This window comes from Oenanthe melanoleuca, chromosome 1 (genome assembly GCF_029582105.1).
Source record: "Oenanthe melanoleuca isolate GR-GAL-2019-014 chromosome 1, OMel1.0, whole genome shotgun sequence".
NCBI lineage: Eukaryota > Metazoa > Chordata > Aves > Passeriformes > Muscicapidae > Oenanthe > Oenanthe melanoleuca.
This window is the reverse complement of record NC_079333.1, coordinates 57533608-57548655: the sequence shown is the minus strand read 5'-3', so window position 1 is coordinate 57548655 and position 15048 is coordinate 57533608. Positions and strand designations below refer to the sequence as shown.

Below are 15048 nucleotides of genomic sequence, written 5' to 3'. Positions count from 1 at the left end.
ACCAGCTAAAATCACCATTTAAATGCAATCCCAAAACAAAATAGGCAGTTGGGTCAAGTTTTTTCTTGAACTGATAAAAAGCTATGGCTTGTGGTATTTCAGATTTCCAACCCCTTTTATAAATTTAAATTTAAGAAACCAAATACACAGTTTTTAAACAATGTGCCATATTGGCATTTCCAGCAGAGTATCTGAAGTATATATATATATATATATATATATATATATATATATATATATATATATCTGAAGGGACAAATCCTGAGCTTAACATTTTATTCTTCTGCTTTTTCTTGTACTATGGAAGTTCATTTGCTTTTTTCTAAGTTTCATCTGAAAGTAATTTCGAATTTTTCAAATGCAATAAAAACACTCTTAGGAAATAATAATAAAAAGTACAAACTATATCTGAAGTTATTCTAAGTTATTCTGCAAAAATTATTCAGATCAAGTGAAAACCTGACTAAAAACACCCCCAGAACAAGCAGTATTTATCTAGAACTGCAGTAAGCTATTGCGCATTCTGAAGAATCAGATAAAATACTGCTCATGCCACACTGGCACTGACATATTTTTCAGTTCTATAAACTTAATACCAAAACTTCTAAAATGGTGGCTGAAGACTTCAATTAAATGTCCTACCTTGAAAAGGCTGGCTGAATGTGTTGGGAAAAAAAAAACAAAACCCAAGGAGGTTCCAGATGTTGGTTCGAGTATAATTTTTGTTTTTAAACATGGGTTTGCAGTAGAAGTTTCTACAAGGACTTGCACATAACCATGACTGATGGATGTATTTGTAGGCTGTTCAGTTAGCTCCATCAGCTCACTCAAACATATTTTGAACAGATTATGTACTGCAGTACTTCGTAGACCATACATTAAACAAGAGACTTTGCTCTGAGGCGCTGCTTCCCACCTTCCATGGGGAAAAGGAAGCAGGAAAAAACAAAACTCATAGAGTTCGACAGCTACTGAGGCAACACTTGCCATTTACAATATAAGCCCAAATATTTTTGCAACACAACTATATATTAATTTAATAAAATACACAATATAGCTCTTATACACTCAACAATTTGGCTCATATGCACTGAATCTGCAATAAATCAATAAAAATATGTCATTTGATGTAAACACACTGAATCTTCTTACATTTGCACATTTAAATGACCATGTGATTTTTGTGGATGTCTGACATTTTCACTTTCCTGAGCTATTTTAGTGTCCACAAATGAATAAAAAAGTGTTAATAATGTTAATTTATTTTCTGTATTACCCTTAAGGTAACTCATTTTTTTTCCAAACTTTATTTAACTTCCTTTGCTTTTTTTTTAAACTCATCACTAACTATTTATAGCTTTGTTGGACACTAAAATGCTAAATAGATATTAAATTTTTTTTTTTTCTTCGTTTTATCAAGTGAATTAGTTTATGTGTGTGCAGGACAAAATGGACTATATCATTTACATTTAACCTTAATATGATATGTAGTGTTTCATTAATGATGAGGATATGCTTTCTTGACTAATGATCTGGAATGATTCTTTTTCTTTTATTGTTCTTTTTTTTTTTTTTTTTTTTTTCGTATTTGTGGCAGATAACTTTGTACATAAATGTTTACCACAAATGAATGTTAATGTTTGGCGTCGCTTGGACTACTACAAGAACTCTTTATAAGACTTTCAGTAGAAGCCTGTGGTGGCTGCTGGAAATTCACCACAGATCAGCATTATTCAACCCTGTTTTTCTTGGGGTTTATACGTAAACAGTAAAGTCAGCATCAGCTATTGAGGACAGTCTTAAAGTATCAGACGTATTTCCATTCCATCTTTCTCACACCTTCCTATCAGATTGTCAAAATGGCACTGTCTTTCCTTCCTTCATTTTGTTCTTGGTGTACTTGACTCTGTCCTAATGAAAGTTTGGTCAAAATGAAACCAGTGTTATCTGTCAAAAAGAAAGAGCAGTGAAAAGAACATACTTGTGGGCACTTCAGATGTTCACTAAAAGCCTTAAAGCAGCATTGGTCTTCCTTCATTCCTGTAATTCTGTTACAACCAGGAAATTTATTTATTTATTTACTTTCAATCAGCAGAAGAGGAAATGCAACTGCCAGCCTGTCCTTATTTTCCCCCTCACTTTCTGATGGCCACAGGGTCGCTTCCCCGACAGTCCTGCAAGAGCTTGTCTATTTCTCTCACGACTTCCTCGGCATCCACGGACTCCCTGCCCAGATCCCGGGCGGAGCGGTCCAGCTGCTCCAGAACAGAGTCCATCTCGCTCGAGTCTCGGCTCACTCGGGAGTGCACGTCTGCAAAGGCCCTAGCCATCTGATCTGACGCAATGAAGGAAGCGTCCTTTGACTGTTTACTGGGCGATAGATACTGACTGTCAGTTGACAAGTACTGGCTGCTTGGTTCAGCCAAGGCTCCTGATTTCACTTCACAACCATCCAGTGGTCCTTTTGTTGAGGTGCAAGGCTCAATGCATGTCTTGGTTGGGCTGCTCGATGCTGAGGGAACCTCCTGAAGCAGAGGACTCAGGGCACGTTTGGCTTTTAAGTAAGGTTTAACATTGGCAATGAGAATAGTGTGCTCTCTCTTGTCTTTCCCAAATGTACAAAAAGTCTTTTTCCCAGTGGGATTCACAGTTTCATATGTCTCAGTCTCAACGTTAGCTTCAACTGTGGGTACAAAGACATTTGTGCGATAATCTGCATTCTCAGCCTGACTGGCTGCAGGGAACTGTGGCATCCAACACCTGTCAGAATGACCAAGCACTCTGCATTCATCTGTGCAGTTAACACATTCTTCTTGTTCTGCAAAACAAAGGAGAGAAAGAAAAAACTCTAATTATAAGTGGATTTATTTAGGCTAATGGATAGGCTATGATCATCACATGATGGGCTTACTTGACATCTGGTTTCTTAATTATGGAGAAAAAGAAGAAGCTGTAATTAAAATATTTCAGAAGGTTTGCATAAACCTGTTAGTTGAGACAATAGATTTATTTAACTCTCTTCTCCACATATTAAAGCATTCACACAGCCCAACGGAAGTATAAAGGGGTCATTAGAGACTCATTCTCAGTGGAATTGAGCTTCATCTGTAAACTAATCTGCTGTAGAAATCTTTTAGGCTTTGTTCTGTAAAACTCATACTAAAAAAGAGTGAACAGTACTTAGAGAACTCAAAAGGAATTATAAGGATTAATTTTTCAAATCAAATAACTGAGCAGTGACTGCCTTTCTGGAAATACAAACACTTCATAAAAATCAGCAAGCTGGTTTTTCTTTTTTTGTCACCTCCATTTCATTTGTAATTGTTATGTTGTGTGACAGTCACAAAATAAAAAGGCTTTCTTAAAAGCCTACTTTTCCTGCTGAGAACAGAGAACTAGACTCTTCCATCAGTATGCATTAAATATAAGCTTGTCAAAAAGTGCATATTGCAATTTTATTACACATGAGTATGGATCATGTAATCAGTTTTCCCCTTTTTTGTTTTGGTGCAACTAAGTGAAATTGCTCAATACATACAATTTGGAAGAATGACAAATGGTGACACACTATTTGAACTGATGATGTTTTCAGATAGGATTTCTATATCCTTATTTCTTTCAAAGAATATAGTTAAATGAGATTCCTTTGCCACACTTTTAGAACATAAGTTTTGGTACTTCCTCTTCTACGAATTCAAAGAAAGCTTTCTGTTTTAAAAGCCTTGGCTCGTGTGTCATTTACATTAAATAGGTTACATTTGGGTCAATAATTACTATCTTATAATTGTACTTATAAATCTAACCAAAGTATCAGGAATTAGAAAAATAATAAAGAGAATAAATCCTTTTATCATCTCTAGGTTTCAGTTAACCATACATTGAACTTCAGCTATTAATAATTTCTCTTTCAAAAAATGGGCAGATGGGTTCAATACTCAATTTTTAAAATTAATTTAGTATTTAAAAATAAATGGAATTCCAGTCAGACAAAAAAACTTGTTAGAATACCTTTAAATATAAGGCTGAAACACACATTCAGAGACATGCAGAACAAGTCCCCAGAAAAGCAGAACAAACGTGTTGACCCAAAGAAAGGGAGAATTTAAGCAATCATTATCTTTCTAAATTAGAAAATAAATTCCTAGTAATCTTATGTCACCACCTGATTAATGGACGATTGCACTGCAGAAACATGAGGAAAGAAACACCAAAGGTGTTTTATGGGAATCCAAGAATGTAAACAGTTTTTCACAGATATTAATAACTAGGACTTAAATGAAACTAAAATTGCATTATGTTACAGTGATGTTAAACTGGGAAAATTTGCTCAGAACTGATACTTTCACAATTGTGTGAAAAAGTGTTATTCTGTATATGTGCTCCCTTCCTTGAAGACTTTAAAATCTAAGTCTGGTGTAAGCCCTGAAAAAATACCAAAAGCAAGACAGAATTAGGTACAGGGACAGCAAAACAAAGTGATTGTTGAGGAAAAGGATGTCACATAAAGGCTTTAAACATAAAATTCATAGAGGTGAGTCAGCCTCAGCTGTGTACCTGGTAAAGTTATGGAACAGATCTTCCTGGAAGATGTATCAAAACATATGGAAGATGGGGAGGTGATTAGACACAAATAAGAAGGCTTAATTGAGGACAGATTGTGTTGACTAATCTGGTGGTTTTCTACGATGGAGTGAATGCATCAGTGGACAAGGCAAAGTCTTTTGTAAGGCCTTTGATATGGTCAAATATTGATATGGCCACAATATTCTTGGTGCTAAATTGGAGATTGTTGGATTTGATGATGTACTGTCAAATCAATAAGGTAGTGGCTGGATGGTCACATGCACACAGTTGTGGTCAATGGCTCAATGTCCAAGTGGAAACCATAGTGAGAGATGTCCCTCCAGGATCCACATGGCGACCAACATTATTTACTATCTGCATTAATGAGACAGACAATGGAACTGGGTGCACCCTAGGATCACAACAAACTGAGTCATGCATCTGGTTTGCTGGAGGGAAGGGATGCCATCCAGAGGGACTGTGACATGGGAGGGCTTGAGAGGTGGGGGCCATGTGAACATCATGAAGTTCAACAAGTCCAAGTGTAAGGTCCTGCACCTGGGTTTGAGAAGTCAAGTGTCAATACAGAATGGGGGATGGACAGATTGAGAGCAGACCTGTTGAGAAAGATTGGGGTACTGGTGGAGGAAAGTTGGACATGAGCCAGCATTGTGTGCTCACAGTCCAGACAGCCAATTGTGTTTTGAGCTGTATAAACAGAAAGCAAGCAGATTTATATTGTACATGAGGAAGAAGCTCTTTGATATGAGAGTAGTGAGACACTGGAACAGATTTCCCAGAGAAATTGTGGATGTCCCATCACTGGAAGTTTTCAAAGTCAGGTTGGACAGGACCTTGAGCGACCTGATCTGGTGATGGGTGAGAGATATTTCTAAGTCCTTTCTGACCCAAACTATTCAATGATTCTATGATCTCCAAGGAAAACTAATCCACTCAGTGGTTTTAGTATTCAATAAAAACTAAAATTATCATGATGAAAAGCAGGAGTAAAATAACCCCAGCCTTAGGACTGTAACAAAGTGGCAGAACTGAAAAGATTTTAAGGAAGAAGTTTAAGTTTGTTGTGTTAGATTTTCCTTCACTTGAGTGAGATGGCATTAGTATGCATAACCACAGAGACAACATATGTGTGCCAATTGCTTAATGAAATGGGAGCCATACAAATGAAGGACATAGCTATACACCTCATTCCACCCATTAGTTCACCTCCACTAAAGTTCTCCGTATCTAGTTTTCCAGAGCTTCTACAGCATCAAACAGCTGCTGCTTTAAAACATCCAAGGGAAACTGCTACTCCCCCTCTCTCTCTCTCTCTCTCATTCCCTCTTGAGAAAAAAACAACAAAATAAATCCCCAAACAACCAAACCACCTCCTCCTACAAAAAAATCCACCCAGAAACATAAAACTCCACGAAACAAACCAAATCAATATATTTTTAAAAACACCTTCTTTTTCCTGATCCTTCAGATTTGTAGCAAGCTCAGCCTCTAGCTATAAAAGTGGACTTATAGAAATAGGAGAAATAGGTGTTTTCTTCAAGATTTTCCCTAAAAATATCTCAAGCTATTTTCCTCTTATATGGAATTCATGAATAAGAGCTTTCTGGTACTTTTAAAACTTTACCTAAACAACTAATCGGCTTTCCAACTAACTCTTTTATAGGCTTAACTATCCTTTGTATGGATATTTGTAAACAATTTTGTTGCTTTATAGCAAAAGACAAAAAGAAAACCCTGCTGCATGTTAGCTACCATAAAATGCTCAGAATTGCACAATCAATGGACCAGTACTTTTCTCTGCTGCTCTCTTTTCAATTACTCTATCAAAGCAAGATCCCTCTTCCCAAACATCACAGTGTATTTCATTATACCACAAAAAGGCCATCTGTAGAAGGAAAACACTTTGTGTCTTTCAGGTTTTATGCTATATTATCTTAAAATACGTTAAATAAATATTCATATATATATATATATATATGTATATATATAATTCTCTGCTGTGTACATTGACAACACACACACACACACACACATACAAACACACACACACACACACATACACACATATATATATATATATGAAATATAGAAATAGAAAAATTTATTTTGACACTGACTCTTTTTCTAAAACTTGACAGAACTGCATTTCTTTAAAAAAATATATATTCCCTGAACCAAGGTTGAAACGAACAAGGCTCAGATGAAAAGCAAAGATCAGAGAAGTTCTCAGTCACTGGAAATAAGCACTGTAAACTTATTTAGTACTGTGCCAAAAACTATGCTTTGAGATTTTCAACACTCATTAGGTTAATTTATTACAACCAAGTTATGTTTGAAGATTTATATTTTTAGCTCTCACACACTTGCATACACATACACTGCTAAGAGGAGGGGCCTTACACAGTGTTTAGATTATTCATTACTGCCAACAAAAATACAAATGCTGGAAATCTGTAAGTAAAAGAGACATATATCATATAGCATATATATGTTATGTATATATTTCATGCTCTATCTTCTTTCCCCTTCTCCTTTCTTGTATTTGTTGAAGCCATTTTTATACTTCCATTCCTATTCACTGTATCGACTAATTTTCCATTTCTGCTCCCTGGACATGGCAACAGTGACTGAACTAAATATGAAGCCAAAAAAACAACAAAAAACCCCCATGGAATGACCTTGAATTGAAACCCACCTGCATTGCATGAGCTTTGGTGCACTAGCCCTGAGAATCACTTTCTTTTCATTTCACTCTTTTATGTCACATCATAGGGAACGGATTTTGAGTATTGATTATCATACATTATAAGCTGCTTGTCTCACCATTAGCCTGTAATTTTGACTGCTACAGCTAGCACACAGTGAAAAAATCAAACAGGGATTTTTGTTCTACTAGCAGAAACGACAAACACAAAGTGAAGTATCACCACCAAGGGCCAAATTAGTACATATGAGAAAATAGAATCAATTTAAAGGTAAACATATAAGTATCTATATTTAAAATAGGTTATATGCTGTGCTGTACAGCAAGATGTGCTGGTAGAGTGATATGCACCATCGGTCTTTATCTCTGTACTTGTCTCCCTCCTGTTGAAAATAAACCCTTAACAGTGCATGTGTGTACAATAAACAGAAGCAGTCTAGAGGTTTTCCTAATTCTCTGGAGCTTTAAGGGTAAACAGTCAGAAGTGCTTTATGCACTTAGGGGAGAACATACACTAAAATAGAACTGCTAAATTATCAGCCGTAGAAAGAAAAGGAAACAAGATATCTGTAAACAACAGTCGCCTAGATAGGAAACCTATTCTGGATGGAAGTTTAAAGATGGTGTAGGATCAAAGTTAATTGGCAACACATGAAATGAAATGCAAGTTATGTATTTTGGTGCAGCAGAAGACATATCTTACATATTTTATTCTATTACCAGAGGAGTCATATTTAACATCTGCCTTCCATAGCAAGCTAAAAGAAAAAGATTTTTTTATTCTTATATCTAGAATTTCCTACACTTTCTTTATAAATATTATGAACAGAATTAATTATGGGTACTGATTTCACCCTAAATATATTGCACAATGAAGTTAATTAATTACTGCTTTAGATAACTGGCTCTTTCAATGGCTAAAACGGATATCTTATTTTTACTCTCTAATTATATGAAATTTGCATAATGATAACAAAGAAGAAGCTCAAGAATTATTATTTTTTTTAACAGTGACTCGATGGAAAAATCAAGTCAATAAATACAATGTTTTCTGTAATTTAACTGGTCCCTAATTATTTAAATTATACATACATACATATAAAGCAGAAAAACAAATGGAAGGTAAACATCAGCCTGCAAATATTTCCAAGAAATATTTTATGTACTATACTTACAGGATACACTTATAGTCTGTATTGAAGTACTCCATACAATTTAATACTAAATGTCAAGATTCCCACATATGGGAAATCAGACTATAAATACATCTACAAACACATATAAATATAAGCTTTTATATATATTTGTGTAAATAAATGAATTTATGTACATTTAAATACCCCTATACACAGGCCTGGATATATAAATAGGCATAGACTTAGACCTATAGCTAGATCTAAGCCATCCTATTTCTCATAAAACCTGTAAATTATTTTGTCAAATTTTATCTGGAGTTAAACAAAGCAGACAGAGTTCAGATCATTATAATTTATAAGATTTGAACGGATAGTCATTTAAGCACATTCTTTCTTAAAAACTTTTTACTCACAAAATATTTTAAAATGCAGCTTTTTATTACCATTTGTTCATTGATAAAGACTAAATAAGAATATGGCTAGCTAACATGAGTAAAACTAAATATATTTAAATACAGGTAGATTTAGCTATTTTTAATTGTCCTAGGAACGTCTATCTTTCAGTTATCCTTTTTACTCTTTCAACAGAGGAAGTCTTGTTTTTACTATTGCATGAACACCTTCTTCTAACTGACTATTTTTCAAATTCTATTCTATAAATGTGGAAGCTACAAATAAGATTTAATTGTCAGGGATGCTTAGTAGGTTGATTCCATTGACTGGAATGACTATCAGCAAACAGGTCCAAATAAGAAATAAACCAGAGTATCCATTTGATATGCCACCTTCTTTTTGAAAGCAGGCAGTTTCACAGTATCTTCACTCTTGAAACACTCTATTCTTCATCGCATTACAGAGAATAGTAAAGCACATCTTTGATGACCCTTTTTTCACATGACAAAGATCTGTCTATGAATGCATACATGGAGTTCACATTGACTTGTGCAGGAGATCGAGTCCACTCACCCTTGATGTTGTGAATTTGTGTTCATTACTGAAAATATTTATATGAAAGAAAGTGTAAAATTCTCTGCAGCTTGTATTTCTCCGATCTAAGCACAAACTCAGGTAGTCCCATTCCTAGAAGTGTCCCAGGCCAGGCTGGATGGGGCTTTGGGCAGCCTGATTTAGTGGCAGGTGTCCTTGCCCATAACAGGGTGATTGGAATTAGATGATCTTTAAGATCCCTTCCAACTCAAACCATTCTATGATTTTATTTAAAAAATCTCCGCCAACACCAGTACTTGTTTTAGACTAATGAAATAATATTATGCTTCATATTTTAATACCTTAAATAGATATGAAAGATCTGTATTTTCTGTACATATGTGTAAGCAGATGGACAATAAATGCCACATAGTATCTAACAGAGAATGTAATTATCTCTGCTTTTCAGAACTTCAGTAATTCCTAAAATATGACCATAAAACCTCACAGAACCTACATGAAATGGTGGGTTACTTTTTTTTCTTTTTCTTTTTTTTTTTCTTTTTTTTTTTTTTTTTAATTTGAGACAGGCATTTGGCTTTACTAAAGAACTGGAAAAGCTATAAGTAGATATTTATTACAGGAAACGAATAATGTGTGCTTTGGCATGTCCTAAACACCGGGTCTATATGACATTTCTATTGAGAACAATCAGCTAAAGCACTACCTCTGTGGTTAGATTTCTGTTTAATTACAATTGATTTTGACATAAATGAGCAGAGATAAACAAATACTTCTATACTTCTCTTGCTGTTATTAAACAGAGCTGTCTCCTATCTGAGTATTTATATTGCTTTGTCTGTTTAAAGGCTCCTTCCAGTCAGGCAAAGCAATTATGTAGCTCAGATTAGCAAAATGACTGGCAGTAAAATGAGAGTGGACTGCCACATTTTTAAACCTCTTTGATCTCATGTTTTTCTCCTGTTATTATAAATACAGGTTTCTGAGGTCTGTAATCCTTACACAGTTTCCCACAGGTGGTGTTGGGGTTTTTTTAGTTGGTTTTGTTTGCTTGTTTTGTGAACACAGGATAAAGACAATATATATTTTATATTGTTATGACACAAAATACTTCAAAAGCCATAAAAACATGATGGCCTATGGATTTAATTCTAGCTCACATTTGTCCCAGACAATAAATATTGGAGGAATATTTCAGGATTACAGGCAACACTATGGAAAATTTAAAACATTTCTTACAGAAGTATGCTCTAATCAAATGCTTATGATTTAATGTCAATCACATATTTTTATTTAAAAACAATATAAGAGAAAGAAAATATTTGTGTTACCTGAAAATTTTCCATCCTCACAGCGGGCTGGTCCACAGATCCCAACAATGGGTCTTTGGCCTCTGCTTTGCTGTTCTGGAGGCAAATCAGACCTGTGAGTCACAGACAGGGATAGGCACTGCTTCCAAAATTCACAACAATGTCAAAACTTCTGCAGCAGAAAAATAGCTTCTACCTGTTGCCCAGACATTGCTCACGGACCTTGAAATTTTTCACTGTGCTTCTCAGTGGTTCAAACACACAATTTTATAGTTGGCAGTGAACTGAAAATGTCTAACTAGTAAAAAGTATGTCTCATTTCTTCCTAAAAGAGGAGAAATAAGGAAATAAATACCCAGTCTTGATTTCCAGTGTTTGCCTATAAGCTGACTGGCCCTGGCTCTAATTTGCAGTGAAAAGACCAAACAACAGCCATGAAACAGCAATTTTGGTCTCTTTCCCATTCCATATAAGAAAGTCTTCCTTGCCCAGGGCTGCAGGTAGCAAATATGCAAGGGCTTGCTGTGCCAGCCCTGCACTTAACTGAGAAGACACTGGGAAACTTTAGCAATATGACACACTGATAGTTTTAAATTGTAAGTCTTTGTTGTAGAACCCCAAACTGCTTCCTGGGAAAGAAGAAAAACTAAACTGCAGTGCTTAAGAGAAGACAACAGTCTCGTGAATCTTTTAGAAAGCACATTTTTAATATATTTTTAATATTATCACTCTTGATCAAGGCAGTGCCAAAGTGGGATTGTTTCAACACTAGCATCTACAAAAGCAATGACTCTTAAATCTGAAACCTAACTGAATTTGTGTAATCATTTGCACAATTTGCATGATATTCACATTCTTTTTACTAACTTTATTGTGAGCTAGTCTTAATTATAGTATCAATGATTTCCATATCTAATTTGCAGCATTTAGTAAGTGCTGCATATTGTAGTGTGGCAATGCTTATAATCTAGTCATTAACGAGGACAATTGTGTGTTCGCCTATACAAATATTAACAGATTGTATAGTTAGAGACAAAAGGTAACAAGTGATTATGACAAACAAAAGCAATGAATGGGAAGAAAAGACAACATTAATGAAAATATAATCATGCTGTTGACATTTCCTAAAAATACCAATATAAAAGCTTCATAATTTAAAGGAGCTATCTCCATCTGTCAGACCATCAAGCCATCAGAGATGAGCTATATGTTACACCACTGAACCTTCCTTACCAGTTGCCAATTATCTCAGTGTACAAATCTTTAATTAGAAGGTACCAAGCTTTTCTCTTTGCAAGCTTGCCTCAAATTTGGATATGACAACTTGTTTACAAGTCAGATATTGACTGAGGAGGGTGTCACTAAGGAGAGAGACACGACAAGTTTCTGAAGAAATCTCTGTGTCCTTTGGATGTCTGTTTATATCCTGATTGTAGGTAGACTCTGTTGAATGGAAGTCTGTCAGCCTCTGTGTAGGAGCCTGATTTTGTCCAAAACAAAATCAATGCAGTAGCGCTCTTCAAATGCTACCTGCTTTCCTTTTCAAAGTCTCATAAAAATAATTACAAAGGCTGCATGGATGCTGAACCATTCCAAACTGGGCCACTTTGGTAAAAGACAGTATTTTCCTTCACATTCCTGCCAGTATGCCTATTTTCACATTCAAAATCTCCTCTAACAGCCATAATGAGACCATGTCGGTTTTATACTGATAGATGGAAAACCCCACTGGGTATCATCTTCTCCTTCAAAGGGTAAGCAGACGGTTTCATGCAAGGTTTACAATGCATCTAACAGAACAGGAGCAAGAACACTTAGCATGATGCTCTCCAGTTTGTCTAGACATCTTAAGGAGCTCTCACTTGGACATAGAGATGCAGAAATACCTTCTTATAAAAGAAAGACATTTTTAAGAATTTCATGTAGTCTTCCCCATGCTAAGTAACATACTCATCATCATATGATTAGAAGGTCCCTTCTAATATTATTTAGGAGATTGGTGGTGTGTTGTTACCACCTTTGAAAGAGATCTGCAGAATGGGATTACCCTTGTGTCACTTTATGAAGAACCCACATTCTCTTGGCAATTTAAGTTTCATAATGCTATCCTACTTCACTTTCTGCCTGGATAGTGTCCCAATTAGATCAATCAGAAAGGCAAATCAAGGATGTCTTTTTCAAATCTGAATCTCTAAATATAACCAGTTTGGCAAAGAGAATTATAGATGTAAACAGATTCAATACTGCATTTTCAGATTCTCCATGAACAGTGAATTAATTTCTAAAAGGCACTTACTGAAGATACCTTCAGAATATTCATATTTTCCTTTACCCAGATCCTTCATCAAGAACTATAAGTTACAGATCACCTTCTTATATTTCAAGGATTGAGGAGATTATAGACATTAACACCACTAATACAGAAAAATCTCTCCTACTAGTTACTTTTATGTGCAGCAGTTCAGCTGCTCATCTAAGACTCACCTTTTCATATTTTCATTTGTTATAGCTTTAATTTCTGAACTGATATCAGAATGCTTTGATGTGAAAAAATATAGCTTTAAGAAACATTGGGGAACTATTTCCAGAGTTGTTGTCATTATGCAATTCTTTGTTTTCAATAATATCTTCACTTTTTAAGCCTGGTAACTATTGGAAGTTGTTTTTCTGGTGTCTAGCAACCTCTAATCTGAGCCATGTTCTTATAAAAAGTATATTTTAGCCTTGGAGATAGACTTAAAAGCTAATTACAAATATCATTGCCAAGTATGATGCAGTCAGGGTAATTTCTGTTAGCTGTGCCCTCAGCTTACTTATCTGAACACCCTACAAAGGAAATCAGCAGTGAGGCATTAGATAAGTTAAACACTGTTCTGGTAAAGCAAGTAAAAGATGCAGCTGCTAAATTTAAAGCTGCAGAAGGATTCAGAATAAACCAGTTAATATCAATCTATTGACTTAAAGAAAATCTTTATTCTGTAGAGATGATGGAGATATTACACCCCTAGAAATGGGGAAGAAATGTCATAAATACAGTAAAACCTATTCTAGATATGGATCATTGTCAATTTTCTCAGGGTATTTAAAGCAATCTTTTAATTTACTGGAACTTATCACTATAATATTTACTTGATTTAGGGTTTCATGTATGCTTTACATTATGTGTTGATTTTAATGGGTTCCCCTCCTCCTAGGCTTATTGTTGTATTAGAAAAACAAAAGGCAAGAGACCTGTACAGTTATTATTAGCTTGAATTCTGAGTTTCACAGACAATTGAAAGCAGAGAAATCTGAGCCCCAATATCTACTGCATGGTTCTTCAAAAACAGCCTCTGGGTTTCCTAATAAAAATGTAGCTTTGCTTTGTTTTTCTTTAAAAAGAAGAATTGCTTTAATTCCCAAGGAGACAAAAATAAAGCACCATATCTGAAAGTAAGGCTCAGCCTGACCTTGAACAAATTCTGTAAAGAATTAAGTTAAGAAAAATATGTCTTATGGGAAAAAGAATCAAACTGTTTTTTGCTGGTTTTGTGTCCACCTGCTACACAGGTGCCTGTGTCAGGCATGGTATGTATACCATTTCTCAGGTACCTAAGAGATAGTCTAGCAGAGCTCTAAACTTATTTGTAAGCTCTCAAGTGACTCTCTGCAGTTCCAGCTGAAGATGGATACAAGGCAGCTAATTTGCTACCACCAAGGGAAAATGTTATAACATAAAAACATTCCCTCCCTTAGCTTCAAAACTGTTGAGTGCCTAGGGAGCCTGACTATTTGTAGAGCTGATACTATGCATATGCTTCCTCTGTAACTGTTACATGCATACATCTGGCATCTGTCTCCGTGTTAAACAGATTTAATTGTCCCCAGTATTACTATGTAGAAACTCTCTATCCTAGATGGGTAATGTGAAAGAAGTAAATGAAAGGATTGATGTGATTTTTTTGTGGTGGTTTTTTTTTTTTTTTTTTTCATTATTGGCAAGATATGCAATGAACTCTGTACTACAGCTAAAATAAAAATATTTTAGCTGTGCCTTCTGTGTAACTTTAGATAGAGATTATGTTCTTGTCTTAGCATGATATTTGCACTTTGTACAGTCTTTTAATCAAATGGGGTTGTTTCGGCTGGAAGTTTCTTTATCTATTTATTCTTTTATTTTTTTCCTTTCTTGGTTGTTTATGACCCCTCTTTTATCCACATCAGACTTCAGAGCTTTTAATCATTTGCTAGACATAGCTAGGCTGATTCTGAAGATATGTATTTTTTTTTTTTTTTTAGGTTTTATTAGGAGGACTCTAGTCCATGCTAGCACATTATTCAGATCACTGTTGCCAGCAGAGTCAAGACTCAGGCAAAGCACTTGATT

The 15048-nt window shown here is 35.2% G+C and overlaps 1 protein-coding gene across 1 annotated transcript in view; it reads right to left on the bottom strand.

Moving 5' to 3' along the window:
• Positions 1 to 480: 480 nt before the first annotated feature.
• PCDH17 (protocadherin 17) overlaps positions 481 to 15048 on the bottom strand; it is an 85568-nt gene continuing 71000 nt past the window's right edge. The window contains exons 5-6 of the mRNA XM_056501891.1: positions 10704 to 10778; positions 481 to 2818 (exon numbers count right to left, since the gene is read on the bottom strand). Of these exons, the coding sequence (XP_056357866.1) occupies positions 2136 to 2818; positions 10704 to 10778 (758 nt within the window). The 3' untranslated portion in view covers positions 481 to 2135. The remainder of the gene's footprint in view (positions 2819 to 10703; positions 10779 to 15048) is intronic.